General features: G+C 37.0%; 1 protein-coding gene across 1 annotated transcript in view; it reads right to left on the bottom strand.

Annotated features, from left to right (window-relative positions):
* Window positions 1-3,920: 3,920 nt before the first annotated feature.
* Window positions 3,921-20,971, bottom strand: part of LOC131959197 (dynein axonemal heavy chain 9-like) — a 252,061-nt gene continuing 235,010 nt past the window's right edge. Inside the window, exons 75-78 of the mRNA XM_059324311.1 lie at window positions 18,746-18,928; window positions 12,376-12,629; window positions 11,381-11,516; window positions 3,921-6,501 (exon numbers count right to left, since the gene is read on the bottom strand). Of these exons, the coding sequence (XP_059180294.1) occupies window positions 6,274-6,501; window positions 11,381-11,516; window positions 12,376-12,629; window positions 18,746-18,928 (801 nt within the window). The 3' untranslated portion in view covers window positions 3,921-6,273. The remainder of the gene's footprint in view (window positions 6,502-11,380; window positions 11,517-12,375; window positions 12,630-18,745; window positions 18,929-20,971) is intronic.

Here is a 20,971-nt window from a genome sequence, read left to right on the forward strand (position 1 = left end):
CTCCGTCTTTTTTTGGTAATTTTGTGTCTTTTTTAAATAATTGTGTGTCTTTTTTTTGTCATTTTGTGTCTTTTTTTGGGTCATTTTGTGTCTTTTTAAAATAAATTTGTGTCTTTTTTGGTAATTTGTGTTTTTTTTTTTTGTCATTTTGTCTCTTTTTTAAGTAATTTTTTTTTTTTCCTGTCATTTTGTGTCTTTTTTTGGTCATTTTTGATTCTTTTTTAACCGGTTTCTTGTCTGAATGTTGACTGTAGGAAACACTGAACCATTGAACCAACGACCCATTGAAATGAATGTCTTCAACAGTCTAAGTGTATAAAACTATCAAAACTGAAGGTTTACTCACCTATCAGTAGGAATATATTTTTTTTCAGATGGAAAAGGGCCAGAAAAGTATGTTTTGAGTGATTTTTTGTGGCTATTTCCTTTGGAATATCTGCAAAATAGGGTTTCAATATGGCCTCCTGGAGGTCATGTGACAAATTACAGCATTGCTATTGGTTCCCTATACTCTTCCCTCTTTTTTAAAGCATCACTAAAAAACATGCATTGTAGTAATTTGACAAGCCAAAAGTGGTTTTGTAGCCTGAGGGCAACACCGTACCATAGAGGGTTAACTTCACTTGTAAAATTCTGTTACAGGCTGTCACACACACATCACGTTTGGTCTCTTTTAGAAAAATCAAATGTAGCTGTGAAGTGTCAGAAATGTGTTTGTGACATCACAGATTATTCTCGTTCTCAACGTTATTTCATGAACTTTTTAAACTTGTCACCTTGAGTTATGAAATCCTCCTGCTGCAGAAGGATTTAAGGCAATTAAACCCCATTTCAGCGGACATAATTAAAGCTGCTTTTGATTAACGCTGTGTGAAACCTCAGACTCGTTGTTTGAGGTAAATCAGCCACCATTAGTCTGTCATTGTAAACTGCATTACGTCACCCTGTTAAAATAATCGCCTAACTCATTTTTTCAAGTTTTGCAGGAAACACAAAAAACTTCACTAAAAGTGTAACATATGACATTTATTGACCATTTCACTCAAAAAGGATATAACAAAGGATGGCTATTGGCATAGTAATAACACTGTGTGTAAATTATGTAACTTAAGAGAAATAAATGACTTAGGCAATTTTTTGAACATGCCTTTGTGACTTAAGCAAGATATGGTAACACTTTATTTTGAAGGTGTCTACATAAGAGTCACACAAGCCTGTCCTAAACATGACATGACAAGTATCATGAGCATTAATGTTACTTCAAAGTGTCATTAATGTTCATGACACATCCCATGTGATGTTTATGACATGCTCATGTCACTCTTATGTAGATACCTTCAAAATAAAGTGTTACCATATCTTGCTTAAGTCACAAAGGTATGTTCAAATAAATTGCCTAAGTCACATTTTATTTTGACTTAGGCATAATAAATCCGCTTAAGTCACACACTTGACATAGTCCATTGTCTTAAAGGGGTAAAATCACATGATCTGATCAACTGAGGATGGAGGAGATTTTACCATAGGTGGCAATGAGGAGATGATTTAGGCCAAAAAAACCTATTTTGACAAAAAATGACTTAGGCGATTATTTTAACTCTATGGAGTCTTGTCCATTTTTTAATCCTTTTCGTGTCTTTTCGTGTTTTTTGGTCATTTGTGTCTTTTTGTGTCTTTTTTTTGGTCATTTTGTGTCTGTTGTTTTGTCTTTTTTAGTTATTTTGTGTCTTTTTTAGTCATTTTGTGTCTTTTTAGTCATTTTGTGTCTTTTTTGGTCATTTTGTGTCTTCTGTGGGTTTTTTTTGGGTCATTCTGTCTTCTCATTTTATGTCTTTTTGGTCATTTTGTGTCTTTTTTGGTCATTTTGTGTCTTTTTTTAGTCATTTTGTGTATTTTTTTGTCATTTTGTGTCTTTTTTTGTCCTTTAGTCCAACATAAAATGTGATTTTGAATCTTTTTTTTTTACTTTCAAAACACTATCATGCTCAATAAAGAATTTTAAATGTTGCAAATGTGAACACAGGTGTCAAATCTACCATATAAGAGGGTTCCATCCAGTTCTATCATTTTATACTAAATATATCTGAGCTTGTCTCCAGTTTTACTTGGTATATCATCATCAAACTGAAACTGGCCTCATGGAGTTTACAGCCAGAACTTTAGAGGTAAATTTACAGTAGGGCTCCACGCTGCTTTGTTTTCTAGTCTGATGGAGGCAACAAGTCTGGATTTGGTGTCTTCTTTTAGTCATTTTGTGTCTTTTTTTCGTCATTTTGTCTTTTTTTCTCATTTTTGTGTCTTTCTTTTGTAATTTTGTGTCTTTTTAGTCATTTTGTGTCTTTTTCTAGTAATTTTGCGTCTTTTTTTTGGTCATTTTGTGTCTTTTTTTAAAAGTCATTTTATGTCTTTTTTTTGTCATTTTGTCTTTTTTTTCTCATTTTTGTGTCTTTCTTTGGTCATTTTGAGTCTTTTTTAGTCATTTTGTGTCTTTTTTAGTCCTTTAGTCCAACATAAAATGTGATTTTGAATCTTTTTTTTAACTTTCAAAACACTATCATGCTCAATAAATAATTTGAAATATAGTAAATGTGAACAAAGGTATCAAATCTAACATATAAGAGGGTTCTATCCAGTTCTATCATTTTATACTAAATATATTTGGGGCATCTTATGGGCAGATTAATATTAATATGTCCATGGTTACTCAATATAGGTCCAGAAGAAGTCTGGATTTGGAGCTTTTGGACACTCCAGAGGGTTAACAGTGTGGCGATATGATCCATGTTAGAATTAAAAAGCTTGGACAGCATAGCAACAGTAACTAAGGCGCTCAGGACTCAACTCAAAGGGTCAACTGGATGAGTTAGAAACACTTGAACACATTAAAACATTAGTGTAGCAACTCTGCTGCTCTCCAGGCCACAATGTGTCTCCTGAGCAAAGCCACATTAACAGCTTCACACTGTGCATGTGTACACACAACGCACAGTCTATTTTCATAATGCCACCTGAAGGTGTAATTTGGGAGTTCTACATAAATTGCCTCTCCCTGCATAATTGCCTTCCTCCTCCTACTTCCACTCACCTGCTCCTCCTGCTCCTCCTCCTCCTCATACTTCACTCCATGCATTGTTAAGGCTCTCCAATAACCAGATAAAGGAGACGCCCGGGAACCTGAGCTAGCTTATGCTGTTGTGTCCGTGTGTGTGTGTGTGTGTGCATCCAGTGTACACACTGTTGAGGGATAAGTGTGTGACACTCCCCACTCCTGCTTTGAAGGCGGTTGTTTAATCTCAAATGTGAAGGAGAGAAGAAGAAGAAAGGGGTGAAGTGGGAGGAGGAGGAGAGAGTCGGTCCAAAGACTTGGAGAGGAGACACGACTGGGAGACTGGAAACGGGAGATAGGGGGAATGACTGTATATTGGCACCAGAATTAATATATTATAGAATATGTAAAAAAATAAATAAAACCAAGTGCACAATCTGCAATGACAAGATAAAATGTCTTTACTGTGGAAGTTTCTGAGGAGAAAGTGGAAATTAAATGTTAAATGATTTGTATACAACATGTACAGTATACTATACTGCCCTACAAAGTCTAACTGCAGTAGCTACATTTTTGGTCAAAATTGATTTTTATAACTAAAAATCAATTCCTTGATGTCTGTTTTATCATTAAGTTTTAGATTTCAATTTTGCTTTATTTCAGAGAAATAATTATATAAAAACCACAAAATCCAACTCAAAACCAAAGCAGTAATTGCACTTACCACAATTTACTTTGGATATATATACTAATTTAAACATAAAAATACAAGAAATTATTTGTTTATTTGAAAGGGAAATTATTATCTAGATAGTGAAAAAAGTGAGATAAAATTATATTAAAATAAGAATATAACATTTCTTTATAATATTAAGTCTAAAAATACAAAAATCTTTGAATAGAGTTGTTAAACACTTTTAAATACAAAAATACAGTGAGTGGGTTTTCTACTCTAAATTTAAATGTAAATATCAGCAAAAGCTGTAATTTAGACTGAATATTCCCGTCATTTTTAGAGTAATTGTGTCAGTCATTCACACATCATGGTATTTCTCCATTAATTTTACATGAAAATGTTATATTTTTACAGAATAAATGTGTGTTTCCTACAGTTTATGACAGTAAATGTAATGTAAATGTGTCCATTTTTTTATCGGACCAATGCATAAATGTATCGGACTGGTTTACCTGATTTTACCATTACATGCTAATTTGAATTTGAGTGTAGCAACTCCAGATATGGTGGTAATTCACCACGAACAAAAAACAGCAAAAATGAAAGAAAGAAGAAAAAGAAGAGAGTGAAGCTCGTCTTTTGACCAGAAATGTTTCTATATTTGTGCAGCTTTAGTTTTCTTTGAGACGAACTCAGTCATGTGGCACCTCAAACACCACTTGAGTGACTGAGAATGAAAGGAGGGTCCTCGAACGCTCAGCTCAGTTTATTATAGTTTTATAGTGAAGAACACAGACATCTCCCACTTCAGTAGAGGAATGTGAACACTGCTTTGTGCTCATACAGTAAACAGGTCATCTTAGTGAAGGTTACACATTTTAGGTGACATAAAGAGAAGAAAAAGGCCTTTTTATTGAGTGAAGTGGTATTGATGTATTATATAACCTGGATACCAGAACCAAAGATGGTTTCCAGGTTTTCTTCTGCATTATGTGGTCCACTGAAGATGTGCAGGAGTGTTTCTATTTCCTGCTTGGCTTCTAGCAGGGGTCTCAAACTCAAGTTACCTCAGGGCCGCTGGAGGCAGTTTCAAAATGACCAAAAAAAGACACAAAATTACTAAAAAAAGACTTTTATTTTCTTATTTTCATTCAAACATATGTGAAGTTACAGTTAATCTACCGACATCAACTACAGGCCGAAAGTTTGGACGCAAGATATCAAATTTGTACACAAAAAAAAGGATCATAGTTTCATTGCTATACTTTGCAACAAAATGAACATGATTAGAACACATTTTACAATAATTATCAGGTTTTTGGGTTTTTATTGCTTAGACTTTGTGTTTCCTTCTTTCCTTAATGTATAAATCTGAACTCTTGTTTCTTTACTCAGCTGCTTCAGTTTGATCCATTTCTGTGGTAGTTTGTCAGAGATATGAACACAGTTGAGATTTATTGGGATTTTTGTATCCAAACTCTCAAAAGACAAAGAGATAAAGGGAAGAATGCAAACTGTGATTTTTTTTTTTTTTTACTTTTGCACTGAAGTTGTGACTAAAACTTATTTTCTTCTGGTAACATTTATTCACCAATGGTCTGATAACATCAATGTTTACCTAAAGGTCAATGGAGGAAAATGGTTCAATTCAATAAAGGTAAAGTCTGATCATGTAGTAAACACATCCAGAAATACACACAATACACACTGGTTTTTAACAAAGACATTGTGAACAGAAAATTTAAGTTGCTTCTAAACGTTTGGCCTGTAGTGTACTTATATGTGTTCACTTAAGATTGGTCAGGATCATTTAAGGTGGACTGACCTTTAAGGTGGACCAGCTGTTCTCATTTTAGTTAGGAACATTTCCCCCAAAATATGGCAATTATATCACACTTGATACCACTTATCAAGTCTAAAATGGCAAAGTCTTTATAAATATTTGAAGTCAAAAGTTGAATCAAGTTGTGTAAATATGTATTCAGTTTGTTCCTCAAATTTTCTCCAAATTTGATATACTTGACTAATTAATACAATTTCAAATTAAAATTCAGATTCAGTTTTTCAATGCAATGATTCAAATTTAACAATACAAATTCACATTATGTGCTTCAAATTCAGTTTTTCAATGCAATGATTCAAATTTAACAATACAAATTCACATTATGTGCTTCAAATTCAGTTTTTCAATGCAATGATTCAAATTTAACAATACAAATTCACATTACGTGATTCAAATTCTGGTTTTTAATGCAATTATTCAAGTTAAACAATTCAAATTCAAATATAAATAATTCAAAATCAGTTTCTAGTGGCACATATCAGTAAACTGACTTAGTAATTAGTCAGTCACTGAGGAATATCTATCTAATGTTTGCTAATGTTAGCCACCATAAGCTTCTGGTCAAAACCAGATCAAGAGACCTTCTTGCAGTAAAACCCCTGAGTTACTGAATTAAAGCAAGGATGCCTCATTCAAAAAGTTACACATTGTAGCTTTGTAGGAAGTGAAGCTGTTAGCTCCCCCGTTAGCCTCCACAATGAATTCCTGCTAGATCTGCAAAAGCAAGGCCACTCCAGCTAAAGTCCACTTGGAGGAGCTCTCTTTGGTCTTCAGGTTGAAGGTCCAGACGTACGTGGGTCCCCTCTGGCGGGTCTTATAGACGGGACACTGGTACACGTTCCTGCTCTCCTGTTTGTCCACAGGGACGGCCCTGATGAAGATGACGGGCATGGTGGGGGTGAGCTCCTTCAGACGGGCATCCACGATTAATCCAGTCTGAAAGAGGAAGGAAATAAAAATAAAAAGAGTTTTTAAAAAAACGATCACTAACTGAAACTGTATTTTGTGGTTACAAAACTAACTAAAATTATAGTGAAAATGTCCTTTGTTTTCATCTTTGTCAACTTTTTTCATACATAATGAAGATGGATCAGACAAAGGAAATAAAGGCAAAATTTACTGTGACCTCTTTTAAACTCCCACCCAACAAATACCCCATTACAAAAAACTAACACTAATAAAAACTAAACTAAAACTAGTAAACTCACTCTAAAAACTCAAAAATTGACCAAAAAATGATTTAAAAAAAAAAAAGACACAAAATGACCTACAAATTACATAAAATTAAGCAAAAAAGGACTCAAATTGACCACAAAAAGACACAAATTTACCAAAAAAGACATAAAATGGCCCAAAAAAGAAAAATGAAGGAAAGGAAACAAAATGAACAAAAAAGACACAAATTGACCTACAAATTACATCAAATTAAGCAAAAAAGGACTCAAATTGACCACAAAAAGACAAAAAATGACCACAAAAAAAACACAAATTTACTCAAAAAGAAACAAAATGACTAAAAAAGACACAAAATGACAAAAAAAAGAAACAAAACGACAAAAAAGACACAAAATGACAAAAAAAAGACACAAAATGACAAAAAAGACACAAAATGACCAAATAAAAGGAAACAAAATGACCAAAAAGGACACAAATTGACCACAAAATGACAAAAAAAATACCACAAAAAAACACAAATTTACTAAAAAAGACACAATGACTAAAAAAAAGGAAACAAAATTACTAAAAAAGATACAAATTTACCACAAAATTCACTATTCCAATGAGGGTCCTCACAAAGATAGAAGTACAAGAATGAATGTGTGTGTGTGTGTGTGCGTGTGTGTGTGTGTGTGTTTAGATTTACAGAGCTCAAGGAAGTTAGAAATTAGTTTGAGGTCCACTAAAAAACTTCTGTCTCGACATTATAAAGTTCTACCTCAATGGCAAACACAGCATTCTTTGGTGGGAGAAAAAGAAAAAGGACTAATCTCGCTCGGCCAAAAACAGCGTTAGATGTTTATTTCTGCAGAACACAATATTGTGTTACCCTTGAAAAGTGGTGAAAGTCAGTGTGAGTGGAAGTCAAGCTGCCCTGCTGCCTTAGAACACACAGTCAGTAAACAGAGAAACAGAGTGGTCTGTCTCATTAATTAATCCTCCTACACTTAGCGCCTGACAAACACAAGTTTCACCATGCATGCACAGTGACTTTCAGGAATGAATGTAAATCCTGATGACTTTGGAAAGCTGCGAGGACAAAGCCCTAATTGCATCTGCATTGGCTGTAAAACTTTAACTTTATGCCTCTTTGGGTAAATACACATGATGGGGATCTTAAAGCAGAGCATGTGGCTTCATTGAGATTCATCATAAACACGTTTAATGACTGTATATATACTGTTACTACAGTAACACATATCTATTTTTATTGTCTCGTATACATGTTGAGAGGAGAACAATGTACTCCAGAGCTGGAGTGATTATCACTTTAACACACATGTTTCCCCATTGATGTGATATTCATTCAGCACACCAGCTGTTTGTCACATATAGTGTCTAGATCAGGGGTCTCAAACTCTGATTACCTGGAGGCCGCTGGAGGCAGGATCAAAATGACAAAAAAAAAGACACAAATTACTAAAAAAAGACATAAAATTTTATTTTTTTTTAAAAGACACAAAATGACCCAAAAAAGTCACAAAATGACCAAAAAAATACACAATTATTAAAAAAGACATAAAATGACCAAAAAGACACAAAACTACTAAAGAAAAAGACACAAAACTGACCAAAAAATACACAGAATTACAGAAAAAAAAATTACTTAAAAAAGACACAAAATGACCAAAAAAGACACAAAATTACAGAAAAAAATAAATTACTTAAAAAAGACAGAATTACCAAAAAAGACAAAATTATTAAAAAAGACACACAATTGTTGAAAAAAGACACAAAATTATTAAAAAAAGACACAAAATGACCCAAAAAAGACACAAAATTACTTTTTTTTTAAAAAGACACAAAATGACAGACAAAAAACAACTAAATTACTTTAAAAAGTCACAATGACCAAAAGAAAGACACACAATTATTTAAAAAAGACACAAAATGACCAAAAAAGGACACAGAATTACCAAAAAAGACACTAAATTATTAAAAACAGACACAAAATGACACAAAAAAAACACAAAATGACCAAAAAAAGACACAAAATTATTAAAAAAGACACAAAATTGCCCAAAAAAGACACAAAATTATTAAAAAAAGACACAAAATACCAAAAAAGACACAAAATTACCAAAAAAAGTAATTAAAGGGACCTTCCACACACAACACGGTAAAGTGCCATTCATATAAAACTCACATTAAACTTTCATATCAAGGCGGGGGCCACAAAATATCGTCACGAGGGCCACAATAGAGTTTGAGACCCCTGCTCTACCTGTTTTAGATCTCTGAATAAAATGCAAGCTGCATTAATATAGAGATGAGTAGGTTTGTCATAAATCTCTGACTTTTACTGCCCAGATGGAGAACTATACGTACGCTCCTCTTCACTCTCTGCTCCTCTCTGAGAGGAGGACATGAATAGAGGAGGAGGAGGAGGAGGAGGAGGAGGAGAAACCGTCTGTCTGTCCGCCTGTCTTTATGCCTACGTCTCCAACTTTAATGAAGAAAAAAGGAGCGGCTCCTCTAAAGGCCGATCTAAGTGTTCAAGTGCACACTCTGCACATTCCCTAATTAAGAAGTCTGGAGGGATGCAGGTTGAAGCTGGCCGTATATTATATACAGTAGCTGTATGTATGGAGATAGACAGACTGAGCCCTGGGACGCTGAGTGATGCAGCAGCAGGATGCAAAGCAGAAAATGAAGCCACAAAGGGACGTAGAGGCCCTTCAGGGGAAATACTGAAGTAACTTTACTTGACTCAGATTAAGTATGCAGCTTGAGGTTAGCTCACCTTCTGTTCATGCGTTAGTCTGTCATCATTCATCACTAGTAGTGTGGAGAGAAATAGTTCTCTAGAAGGTGTTTGTGAATCAAAGTGAGCTGGTTTTTTTAATCCTGTATCCACAACTTAGACCTAGAGATCAGGGGCCTCATGCATCAATGTGGATTTTACCGAACACGTCACATCTATGAAAATTAGGGGTGTGACAAGATCTGTTGCCACGAGATCTTGCGAGATTAAACTCGACGATATTTCCCGTTGCGTTAAAAATCAGTCTCGCGAGATTTGTGAGTTATCAAACTTTGTGACCTGTGGGGCAGTAAAATGCAAAGAAGCAGAGGAGGAGAAGGAGGGGAAGCAGAAAGCAGCCAGAATGACGTCATAGGGGCCGGCGTCTCATAAAGAAGAGTAAGAACGAGTCGAAGCGGCACAGTCCTCCTGCAGCAGTCTCTCCCAGCTGCAGAGCTGGAGGGGATGTTAATCCCTTAGCGTCCAGTCTGCAAATTGCTAACAGGCTAACAGTTAGCTCTGTAGCAGTACAGTGTGTATGTGCTAACAGGCTAACAGTTAGCTCTGTAGCAGTACAGTGTGTATGTGCTAACAGGCTAACAGTTAGCTCTGTAGCAGTACAGTGTGTATGTGCTAACAGGCTAACAGTTAGCTCTGTAGCAGTGCTCACAGGCTAACAGTTAGCTCTGTAGCAGTACAGTGTGTATGTGCTAACAGGCTAACAGTTAGCTCTGTAGCAGTACAGTGTGTATGTGCTCACAGGCTAACAGTTAGCTCTGTAGCAGTACAGTGTTTATGTGCGAACAGGCTAACAGTTAGCTCTGTAGCAGTACAGTGTGTATGTGCTAACAGGCTAACAGTTAGCTCTGTAGCAGTACAGTGTGTATGTGCTCACAGGCTAACAGTTAGCTCTGTAGCAGTACAGTGTGTATGTGCTAACAGGCTAACAGTTAGCTCTGTAGCAGTACAGTGTGTATGTGCTAACAGGCTAACAGTTAGCTCTGTAGCAGTACAATGTGCATGTGCTAACAGGCTAACAGTTAGCTCTGTAGCAGTACAGTGTGTATGTGCTAACAGGCTAACAGTTAGCTCTGTAGCAGTACAGTGTGTATGTGCTAACAGGCTAACAGTTAGCTCTGTAGCAGTACAGTGTGTATGTGCAAACAGGCTAACAGTTAGCTCTGTAGCAGTACAGTGTGTATGTGCTAACAGGCTAACAGTTAGCTCTGTAGCAGTACAGTGTGTATGTGCTGCTGCTGCAGGAGGTGTTCACTTAGTGATCTCTGTTTGTTTACAACAAGCACCAGACACTCTGTGCACAGTTAGTGATGCCGGTTAATTCACCATCATGATGTTTATGATAATTGGTCACGCTAAACAAGACACAAATAAAATGGAGTCCCACTAGAATAAAAATCAGAGTTGATGACAGGATCACACAATCACAAGATCACATTTATGTTGGTTTTTCTTTGTTTCTTTTTGGTTCAAAATGTTTTAATCCAGTAAATCAGAATAAAAAAAACAATTATTATTAGGTGAGGTTGTGCTGATTCAAAAATGGACAAAATAGCCCAAGACTCCATAGAGTTAATTGGCACAACAAGTTAAGAGCGACTTATAAACTGATGCGTAAAAAAGATTGTAGGAAAGGTGATCAGAACCTGGCGTAAGAACAGTTTGATACATGTGGAAGTGAGTTTGGGTACGTACTTTTCTAGTTTTGGGAGTACGCCATCTTTCAATATGAAAGCTACGCACTCTTTGATTCATGAGGCCCCAGATGTCAGAATCAGCTGTTAATCAGCGGCTACTTTGGTGTCAGTAATCTGAACAAAGGCTCCTGTAGTGTACCTGTGTGTCCCAGCGGGCCCCCTCCATGTAGAGGCCGTGTACGTAGGCCCCTTCACGGGGCGGTAAGGTGAAGTCCTCACGGTTCTTCTTGGTGACGTCACACTGCAGACACATCTTGTCTAAGGGCCACTCGTTCCTGTCAGTCAACACAAGACATGAACTGTTTCACACTGAGTGGTGTCTAAATATCACATTTACATCCCATGGGTTTATTAAAGTTACTGAGGTTACAGTGAAGACAGCGCTTCATTCATAGTGATTAGCTTTCAGACAGTAATATGCTCTATTTACAAAAATGACTGCATTGTATACTGCAACAATGTTGCAACTAGTGCAGCTTGCACTAGAATACTGTGAATTCATACAGCACTGTACTGTGTTTTAGTCTACTGTAGAAATCAATGAAATAGAGGATTGTACTGTAATTCACAACCTGGTCTCAAAGGAATCCGTGAAATAGCCACGGAATAACTCAAAACTTACTTAAAAAAAAGACACCAAATTATTACAAAAAGACACACAATTGTAAAAACAAAAAAAGACAGAAAATTATTTAAAAAAGACGCAAAATTACCCAAAAAAGACACAAAATTACCAAAAAAGGAAACAAAATGCCTAACTAAGACACAAATTGACCACAAAATGATCAAAAAAAGACACAAAATGACTAAAAAAAGAAACAAATTGACCAAAAAAAGAATCAAAATGACTAAAAAAAGAAACAAAATGACCAAAAAAGACACAAAATGGCCCCAAAAAGACACAAAATGACCAAAAAAAGAATCAAAATGACTAAAAAAAGAAACAAAATGATCAAAAAAAGACACAAAATGACTGTGGCTATTTCACAGACTCCTGTGAGACCAGGTTCGTTATTCAGTAAGTGGTTTTATTCCAGTAACATACTGTAAACAGTAAGTGAACTGTAAAATTAACAGTAGGATTTTAAATTCACCAGATAATTGTTTCCAGTGTGTGAGTTTGAACCAGCCTACCTTCGAGCCATGGCCTGCATGATGGCGGTGAGGAAGGACTGGGGGTTGAAGAAGCCGGCCAGCCACACAGCAGACGGTAAGACGAAGTCAGCCGACCAGGCCTCCAGCTCCTTGATCCGGACCAGCAGGTCTGTGAACCACAGGGCCAGGCCACACATGGACGGGTACGCCCGCTTGGTCCAGCTCTCTGGCACCGTGTCCAGGAAAATAGAGTTCTGCAGGTTCTCCATGTCACTGGTCATGGTTAACTCTCCCTGGAGGGAGGAGATCACAGGAGAGGACAGTCAGAAACCAGCTGAAACCAGCCAGTCACACTGCATTGTGGAGTGAAATTACTACCTCTCTTAAGTGACACAAAATGACAGAAAAATACACAAAATGACCAAAAAAAACCCCAAAATGACACAAAATTATTTTTTAAAAAGACACAAAATGACAGAAAAAAACGAAATTACTTAAAAAAGAAACAAAATGACCAAAAAAAGACAAACAATTATAAAAAAAGACACAAAATCTCATTGAACAGAATCTCACAGTTCAGATCAGACAAACTCAGTTGATACGACGAATTTTAGACAAATAATGAAGCAGACAACAACTAAAACATCTCTCTGTCTGTGCATTTGTATATTTTTTTTATATTTTACTGATACTTTTAATCTAAGTCCTTTGCTATCAGTTTAAAGGTCCATTCTGACCTCCTGAGTGTGTAACAGTCAGCTTCATGCCAGAGACTCCTTGGAAAGTAACAACTTGATACTTTGGGATTTGTCAGAAAAGACACAAAATTACCCAAAAAAGAATCAAATTGACTCAAATTGACCACAAAAAGACAGACATTGACCAAAAAAGACACAAAATGACTAAAAAAAGACACAAAATGACCAAAAAAGACACACAATGACTTAAAAAAAGACACAAAATGACCAAAAAAGACCCAAAATGACCCAAAAAAGGAAACAAAATGACTTAGACACAAATTGACCACAAAATGATTAAAAAAGACACAAAATGATCAAAAAAGAAACAAAATGACCAAAAAAGACACAAAATTACCAAAATAAAGACACTAAATGACCAAAAAAGAAACAAAATTACCAAAAAAGACACAAAATGATCAAAAAAAGACACAAAATGACCAAAAAAGAAACAAAATGACCAAAAAAGAAACAAAATTACCAAAAAAGACACAAAATTACCAAAATAAAGACACTAAATGACCAAAATGACTAAAAAAAAAAGACAAAATGACCAAAAAAAAGACATTAAATGACCAAAAAGACTAAAACACATTAACAAATGAACACTTTAACACAGTGGAGACAGAGCTGACTTCCAAAATGATTTGGCGACCCCCAGAAATCATCTCACGACCCCAATAGGGGTCGGGACCCCAAGGTTGAGAATAGCTACTCTACAGCATAACGTTAGCTTTTTACTGTCGTCTGCTGCATTAACGATTCAAACATAATAAAAGTGTTGTTCATTATTTTCCTACTGAACCAAACATGTAAGCATCAGAAACATGTTTTTGCCACAGAGTTTATTTTCTGCAGTGATCCAAAATCCAATGCAAAAATCCCATAGGTTAAATCTCAGTAGACCCCATGGAGATGCTACTTCCTATAAAAATATGTCATTTTAATAGTCAGTTATTTCCAACCCTAACCCCACCTGGCTATATAACCATGTCATTACAGACATTAGAAACCATAACCTGTAATATTGCAATGATTCAAACTCCATGTGAAACAATTAGTTAAATTACAGAGGAACACAGTGAATATTTAATTTAAACACTGTTTTTCAATAACTTAAACATAAAAAACAAATTAAATTGAAGTGAATTAAGAGTCTACCACAAAACCCTCAATTATCCTCAACACCTATGATTCACACTACGCTGGTTTGGCTGCTGCTGATTTAATGTTTCTGCATAACTCAACCTTTCTCCCTGTTGTTTGTCACAAGCCTGGTCGCAGAATGACTCAGACATTTGGCTTTCAGAGGAGCAGAAAGGAATGAGACGTCTGCGCCCTGTGTGTCAAGCCTGACTGAGTCGTGTGTTAACAACAAATGAAAAAAGAGCAGGAGCAGGAGGAGGAGGAGGAGGAGGAGGGGTAGAAACGTTTGTCAGGAGTTATGAGGCTTCGATCTCCTGACACTACAAGCTTCAATAAATCGGCTCGGTGATTTAAAAGCCATGTAGACTATTGTAGAAACAAATGGAATTATATTTTGTCTTCATAGTGGATAAAAGGGAGATATCAGAATGTACATCAGCTTCATTGTGCCATTTCCATTCCATGCCTTAACCCAAATATGTTTTATTTAAGCATTTTTAAATGAACTGTAGTGTAAACCAGTGGTTCCCAACCTTTTTCTTGAGGGACCCACATTTTTTCCGCTAGGTGAGGTTACTGCTAGGTGAGGTTACCGCCAGGTGAGGTTACCGCCAGGTGAGGTTACCGCTAGGTGAGGTTACCGCTAGGTGAGGTTAGGTGAGGTTACCGCTAGGTGAGGTTACCGCTAGGTGAGGCTACCGCTAGGTGAGGTTACCGCTAGGTGAGGTTACTGCTAGGTGAGGTTACCGCTAGGTGAGGTTACCGCTAGGTGAGATTACCCTAGGTGAGGTTACCGCTAGGTGAGGTTAACACTAGGTGAGGTTACCGCTAAGTGAGGTTAGGTGAGGTTACAGCTAGGTGAGGTTACCGCTAGATGAGGTTACCACTAGGAGAGGTTACCGCTAGGTGAGGTTACTGCTAGGTGAGGTTATCACTAGGTGAGGTTACCGCTAGGTGAGGTTACCACTAGGTGAGGTTACCACTTGGTGACGTTACCGCTAGGCGAGGTTACCTCTAGGCGAGGTTACCTCTAGGTGAGGTTACCGCTAGGTGAGGTTACTGCTAGATGAGGTTACCGCTAGATGAGGTTACCGCTAGGTGAGGTTACCGCTAGGTGAGGTTACCGCTAGGTGAGGTTACTGCTAGGTGAGGTTAGGTGAGGTTACCGCTAGGTGAGGCTACCGCTAGGTGAGGTTACTGCTAGGTGAGGCTACCGCTAGGTGAGGTTACCGCTAGGTGAGGTTACCATTACTTGAGGTTACCACTAGGTGAGGTTACCGCTAGGTGAGGTTAACACTAGGTGAGGTTACCGCTAGGTGAGGTTACCGCTAGGTGAGGTTACCTCTAGGTGAGGTTACCGCTGGGTGAGGTTACCGCTAGGTGAGGTTACCGCTAGGTGAGGTTACCGCTAGATGAGGTTACCACTAGGTGAGGTTACCGCTAGGTGAGGTTACTGCTAGGTGAGGTTACCGCTAGGTGAGGTTACCACTAGGTGAAGTTGCCGCTAGGTGCGGTTACCACTAGATGAGGTTACCACTAGGTGAGGTTACCACTAAGTGAGGTTACCGCTAGGTGAGGTTTCCGCTAGGTGAGGTTTCCGCTAGGTGAGGTTAGGTGAGGTTACCGCTAGGTGAGGTTACCGCTAGGTGAGGTTATCGCTAGGTGAGGTTAGGTGAGGTTACCGCTAGGTGAGGTTACCGCTAGGTAAGGTTACCACTAAATGAGGTTAGGTGAGGTTACCGCTAGGTGAGGTTACCGCTAGGTGAGGTTATCGCTAGGTGAGGTTAGGTGAGGTTACCGCTAGGTGAGGTTACCGCTAGGTGAGGTTACCGCTAGATGAGGTTAGGTGAGGTTACCGCTAGGTGAGGTTACCGCTAGATGAGGTTACCACTAGGTGAGGTTAGGTGAGGTTACCACTAGGTGAGGTTACCGCTAGGTGAGGTTACCACTAGGTGAGGTTACCACTAGGTGAGGTTAGGTGAGGTTACCGCTAGGTGAGGTTACCACTAGGTGAGGTTAGGTGAGGTTACCGCTAGGTGAGGTTACCGCTAGGTGAGGTTAGGTGAGGTTACCGCTAGGTGAGGTTACCGCTAGGTGAGGTTACCACTAGGTGAGGTTACCACTAGGTGAGGTTACCTGTGTATACTGCAGGAGGGATGTTACACATGTCCTTATTCTTGCGATATAACCTTTTAATTTTTCTTTAGTGATTTGATTGAAAATTCTGAAATTCGTGTAGACCTTGAATGCACCATTAGCAGCCGGACTCTCTATGTGCTGCAATGTAAATAATCTAACTAATGAAACATTAATCCGTGCTGAAGGATGGGGACTAATTCCAGGAGTGTTTGAAGGTTCACTGTAAGCTCACAGCTGTAGATAAACAGACACAATCTTATCGTCCTCATGAGGTTTTGTTATTTGATGTCACATATGGATATCTTTACATCAGCAATGCATCAGCTCCAGTATCTGTGGGTGAAGAAGCTACCATTGTCTCATTACTCTTCGGTGGCGTCTTCTTTTAGCTATCGTGCAGCATGTTTCCTTATCTGGCGTGGCGTGTTTCTGCATCTTATTACCATCCAACACCTCGGAGGTGTCACCTCTAATGTTTTGCTCCTGAGGCGAACGGGAAGTGACGTGTTGAACATGTTATGATGGAAATGTACAAACCAACAAAGAACTTTTCTGTAGAAAAGATGCAGCATCTGTCAGCACGGAGAACAGTCATCCTAATTAAAATAGACACTTTCCAGAAAGAGGATGAAAGCCAAAAGGCAGATATATTTCTAATATCCACAAGCCGCCTGTTCATCAAAGTACAGCAAATATACTGGGAAATTCAAATTATGGCAGATTATGTCCAAATGTTGTTCTTCTGCTACAACACACAGCTCTTTAATGTGCATGCCTTTGAGCAAAATATGAGTATTGTTTGTTTTAAAGTGAGACAGCAGCCATGACACAACACAAAAAGGGAACAGACATTAGATTTAGAGCTGGTGTTTTCTTCTTATCTACAAAATGAGCCTCTCATTGCGTAGTATTTCAAGTTGGAACAGGAGGAAGCAGTTGGTAAATCAGTGTTCCTACACCTGTTGTCTTCGTCTGAACTCACAGTCCCAGATTAAAAACAGTAAAATGACCAAAAAAGACACAAAATGACCAAAAATAGAAGTAAAAATGACTAAAAAAGGTACAAAATAAACAAAAATAGATGTTGAAATGACTAAAAAAGAAACAAAATAAACAAAAATAGATGTAAAAGTGATCAAAAAAGACACAAAATGACCAAAAATAGATGTTAAAATGACTAAAAAAGGTACAAAATAAACAAAAATAGATGTTGAAATGACTAAAAAAGAAACAAAATAAACAAAAATAGATGTAAAAGTGATCAAAAAAGACACAAAATAAACAAAAATAGATGTAAAAGTGATCAAAAAAGACACAAAATGACCAAAAATAGATGTTAAAATGACTAAAAAGACACAAAATGACCAAAAATAGTTGTTAAAATGACTAAAAAAGACACAAAATTACCAAAAATAGACGTAAAAATGACCAAAAAAGAAACAAAATTACCAAAAATAGATGTTAAAATGACTAAAAAAGACACAAAATAAACAAAAATAGATGTAAAAGTGATCAAAAAAGACACAAAATTACCAAAAATAGATGATAAAATGACTAAAAAAGGTACAAAATAAACAAAAATAGATGTTAAAATGACTAAAAAGACAGAACATGACAGAAGTCCTATTAGACGCCAATATCGACTTTTAAGCATAGCTCGATTTAACTGTGCATGTAAACGCACTGAGTGTTTCAGTATACATATACAGTATTTCCTCAATTTAAAGCCGGGCCCCTATTAATGACTGGCCTCATTTAGTAACCGGGTGTAAAAAACATTTTTTAGTAAATAAAAGCCGGCCTCTTTTATAAGCCGGGTGTCTTACCGGTGTTATGTTAAAGTCTGTTCCCCCGTCGATATGTGTCCCCCTTACCTTAACCTGCACCAACCTGACCCCTGACCCCAACCAGTCCTCCTTTAAGTTGTTAACATGAGCCCAAGTTTACCTGAACCCCAAACAGATATCTCTACAAGGACTAACCTTAATAAATAAATATATGTTAATATAGTAAATATGGTTGTTTCTCCCGCTGTCCTAGTCATTCTCTGTAAAGTCGAGCAGTTTACGCACGTTCTTCTGGGCTTTTTAGTAGTTTAGACATTTTAAATCCTGCTTAAAATGAACATTCAGCGTGTTGTTCATTGTTTGTTTACATCCGAATACGTCCAATATGGCCGACATCCGGCTAACTGGCTACAATGCGCTGTGTAAAACACTTTTTTTAATAAAAGCCTCCTTCAAATAATAGCCTGCCCCCTATTATTAGCCGGGTCCCATACTGATTTTTTATTAATAGAAGCCCCGGCTACTATCTGAGGAAAAACGGTATATGTTTTTCTACATCAACATATAGATTATATAGATCCCTGTGGTGGGTCTCCTCACCTTGAGGCCCAGGCTGAGCTCACAGAGGGAGCGTCTGATCTCCTGTGTGAGGACGTTCATGCGTTCACACTCCTGCAGCGCCACCACCTGGTAGGGAGTCCTCTCCTCCGCCTTCCCCAGCAGCTCCGCCATGTTGAACTGCTCCGGCAGCTTCTCCACGATCTCCTCCAGCACGGCACGCACCTGGTCAGGAGGAAGGAAATGAACAGGAGAGTCATGAGTGAACTGACGATAACAACTATGATTTGATTCTTTTTACACTTATAATTAACTCTATGGAGTCTTGGGCTATTTTGTCCATTTTTGAATCCTTTTCATGTTTTTTCGTGTCTTTTTTGGTCATTTTGTGTCTTTTTTTAGTCATTTTGTGTCTTATTTCTTTTTTGGGGTAATTTTGTTTCTTTTTTGGTCATTTTGTGTCTTCTGTGGGGTTTTTTTTGGTCATTCTGTCTTCTCATTTTGTGTCTTTTTTGGTCTGTTTGTGTCTTTTTCGGTCATTTTGTGTCTTTTTTTAGTAATTTTGTGTCTTTTTGTGTCTTTTTTTGGTCATTTTGTGTCTATTTTGGTCCTTTTGTGTCTTTTTTTGGTCATTTTGTGTCTATTTTGGTCCTTTGGTGTCTTTTTTTTAGTCATTTTGTGTCTTGTGTCTTTTTTTGGTCATTTTGTGTCTTCTTTAGTCATTTTGTGTGTTTTTGTGTCTTTTTTGTCTTTTTATGTATTTTTTATAGTTATTTTGTGTCTTTTTTTTTTGGTCATTTTATGTCTTTTTTTTTGTCATTTTGTGTCTTTTTTAGTCCTTTAGTCCAACATAAAATGTGATTTAGAATCTTTTTTTAACTTTCAAAACACTATCATGCTCAATAAAGAATTTTAAATGTTGCAAATGTGAACAAAGGTGTCAAATCTAACATATAAGAGGGTTCCATCCAGTTCTATCATTTGATACTAAATCTATTTGAGCTTGTCTCCAGTTTTACTTGGTATATCATCATCAAACTGAAACTGGCCTCATGGAGTTTACAGCCAGAACTTTAGAGGTAAATTTACAGTAGGGCTCCACGCTGCTTTGTTTTCTAGTCTGGATGGAGGCAACAAGTCTGGATTATTTGGAGCTTTTGGAGACTCCACAGGGTTAAAGACACTTGTGAGAAACACAGAAGGGTAAAGAATTCTCCATGAGTCAAAAGACTCGAGAGAGATTGGGGTTATCTGTGCCAATGCTGATAGCCTGAGAAAGTGTTACAGTTTTAAATAAACAGCTCATAAATATTCATGTTACGTTTTGCAAGGTAGCTCTTTGTTTTCAATAACAGTCTAATCCCTGCAGAAAATCAATGCTCGCATCATATTTTTATGGGTAAGTGATGAAAGGTAATGCCCGTGTCAACACTTTCCCAAGGCAGCCGGTATTAGCGATCAATCAGCAGATTAGGTGCCGGACAAAGGATATGAGGTCATCATATCTATGGATTTTTACCTTCAAATACCTGATCTGGGTTTGGCAGCGACCCAGCTCACTGAATACAAAGAGAGGCTCTTGGTAAACTGAGCATGACTACGAGTGTAAAGGGTTCTAGGCCAGAAAGGTCACACACACACACACACACACACACACACAAACAACGGCTGTTTGATAAAGCCATATTGCCAGTGTATCTATCTATAAGAGCAAGAAGTGTCCGTGTGTGTGTGTGTGTGTGTGTGTGTGTGTGTGTTTAGTTCATATTTCGTATGTGGCTTGACTAAAAAAGACACAAAATTACCAAAAAAAAGACACAAAATGACAAAAAAAATACACAGAATTACCAAAAAAGACACAAAAATATCTAAAAAAGGACACAAAATGACAGAAAAAAACCCTAAATTACTTAAAAAGGACACAAAATGACAGAAAAAAAACCTAAATTACTTCAAAAAGACACAAAATGACAGAAAAAATACACAGAATTACCAAAAAAGAGACAAAATTATTTTAAAAAAGACACAAAATGATCCAAAAAAGACACAAATTGACAGAAAAAAAAGAAATTACTTAAAAAATACAAACATAATGACCAAAAAAAAAGACACAAAATGACAAAAAAGATACAAAATGACAAAAAAAAATACAGATAATTACCAAAAGACACAAAATTATTTTAAAAAAGACGCAAAATGACCCAAAAAAAAGACACAAAATGACCGAAAAAGACACAAAATTTACAGAAAAAAACCCAAAATCACTTT

The sequence above is a fragment of the Centropristis striata genome, chromosome 21 (genome assembly GCF_030273125.1).
Source record: "Centropristis striata isolate RG_2023a ecotype Rhode Island chromosome 21, C.striata_1.0, whole genome shotgun sequence".
Taxonomy (NCBI): domain Eukaryota; kingdom Metazoa; phylum Chordata; class Actinopteri; order Perciformes; family Serranidae; genus Centropristis; species Centropristis striata.